The 2083-nt window shown below is 32.7% G+C and overlaps 1 protein-coding gene across 2 annotated transcripts in view; it reads right to left on the bottom strand.

The window, feature by feature from the left end:
- Positions 1–293: 293 nt before the first annotated feature.
- The window catches only part of LOC106464333 (tolloid-like protein 1), a 30867-nt gene continuing 29077 nt past the window's right edge, over positions 294–2083 (bottom strand). The window contains exon 15 of one of the 2 annotated variants that reach the window (XM_022392026.1): positions 294–838. In XM_022392026.1, coding sequence (XP_022247734.1) covers positions 827–838 — 12 coding nt within the window. In that variant the 3' untranslated portion in view covers positions 294–826. Of the gene's footprint in view, positions 1174–2083 lie in introns of both variants that reach the window. The other variant, XM_022392027.1, reaches the window with a different exon arrangement.

Here is a 2083-nt window from a genome sequence, read left to right on the forward strand (position 1 = left end):
CAAAAACAATGTGGTTTACGTTTAGTTTGATATTTTAGAACCCAAATGACATACTGTTTAATGAGATCGAGAACTGAAAACTTTATAAAATTGGGATTTATATGACGACACTCGAGATATTTTAGGATATAAAACTACTATTATGTTTGTCTTTTCTTGAAAATGTGATTAGAATGATTACATAAAATCGTTGAATGTACTTGTTTGTAAAGTTTGGTCCTAAATGTTTTATAATTTATCGGGCTTATGTTGTTGAAATTCAAGAACAAATTGCTCACACATTTATGAAAAACTATATTTAATCGTTTTTCATCCAAGTAATACACGATTTATGATAGATATTGCACGTGGAAGGTAATGCAGAATTAACTACCTCACAGAATAAAGCTGTATCTGTGTTGAAACGATTATAGAACAATTGTAATTTCACGTTTATTCCAGAAGAGCGTTGTATTCCAATAAGTATCTCAAACTTGTTGATCTTTGCAGTCAATAGTCACATTGAACAATGTTGTAATCAGTCGTTATACATATCGCTGAACTTCAACTCAACACTCCATGTCAACGTGAACATTGAATCAGCACTTTAATCATGTTCTACATTATCCAGCAAGTTCCCATTGTTGAAACAAGTTATCACGTTCGTTCCAACACTGAATCAGCACTATAATGGTACCTCACAGTATGCAAATGTTCTGGATCTTCAAAACAGTTTACTTGTTCGCGTCAACAGTATCATTATGTTCAACAATATCTACTAATTGTTTTATTTCTACACAAGTTTCATTGTAAACCAGGAAGCACAAAATGTAATGTTGAAGTTTGATTATTCACTGCTCTGCCAAGGATACAAACAGCGCAATTATTTCAAAATTGAATTAGTAATACACCTTCAAGGTCACATTGAAATACTTTTTTTATATCAATATGTTTAAAGTAAATAGAGTAAAATTCATCAAGATATAATTATTATAACTCTAACTTTACAAGTAGAAACTCTAAAGCATTCAAAATTAAAACACCATCTGTTGTAACTTATAAGATTAAATATACTATCATATAAATTTAATACAAAAAATATTTGCAGCTAAAAAAATGGTCGAGTCTACATTGATCCCGTATCAGGTCCACAAGAACATTGAACATTCTGCCAGCTGAACGTCTTCGAGAAACCTAGTAAGAGTTAGTATTGTTTTGAATTGCTGAAACTTTATATTCTTGAGGTGATGCATTAAATTACAGAATAACATCGTTACTCCAACTGACAACTGCTTCTCACTTTCCAAATTTCTCACTTATGATATCTTCACTTTCAAACATTTCATAACCTTATACCATTTAGATTTGTTTGTTTGTTCTGAATTTCGCGCAAAGCTAAACGAGGACTATCTTCGCTAGCCGTCCCTAATTTAGCAGTGTAGACTAGAGGGAAGGCAGCTAGTTATCACCACCCACTGCCAACTCTTGGGCTACTCTTTTACCAACAAATAGTGGGATTGAATGTCACATAATAATGCCCCCACAGCTGAAAAGGCGAGTATGTTTGGTGTGACAGGGATTCGAACCCGCGACCCTCAGATTGTGAGTCGAGTGCCTTAACCACCGGGCCATTCCGGGCCCCTGTTACTAGTACTAGGAGCATTGTAACTTATGTCAAGAAAGAGACAGAAAAATAGATATTCTTTGTAACTACTAAGCCCTGTGAATATCATATGAGTATCATTTTCAGGTTTCGGTGATCATGATATTAATAGGTAACAAACATAAATGTGGTTTGTATTTATAAGAAACACTGAACATCATTTGGATGTAAACAAAACTATAATGAATAGAATGAAACTTTGGTAACTTTTTTTCAAAAGGAACTAACTTATTAAGAAAAAAGAGCTAAAGTACTATTAAAAGCTTCAGTCACTATTAATAAACCACAGAAGGTAACTTCAAAATAAGGCCAACATTTTCATTTTACCTTTTGGAAGCTTTGAATCAATAATAAGAAATCGTAATGGCATTGAACCTTTCTTCATTAAATGTGATCCACTTTTCTGAACGACTTCTCCAAAATGTTATTTTAACATAATAA

Source organism: Limulus polyphemus, unplaced genomic scaffold, assembly GCF_000517525.1.
Source record: "Limulus polyphemus unplaced genomic scaffold, Limulus_polyphemus-2.1.2 Scaffold1621, whole genome shotgun sequence".
NCBI lineage: Eukaryota > Metazoa > Arthropoda > Merostomata > Xiphosura > Limulidae > Limulus > Limulus polyphemus.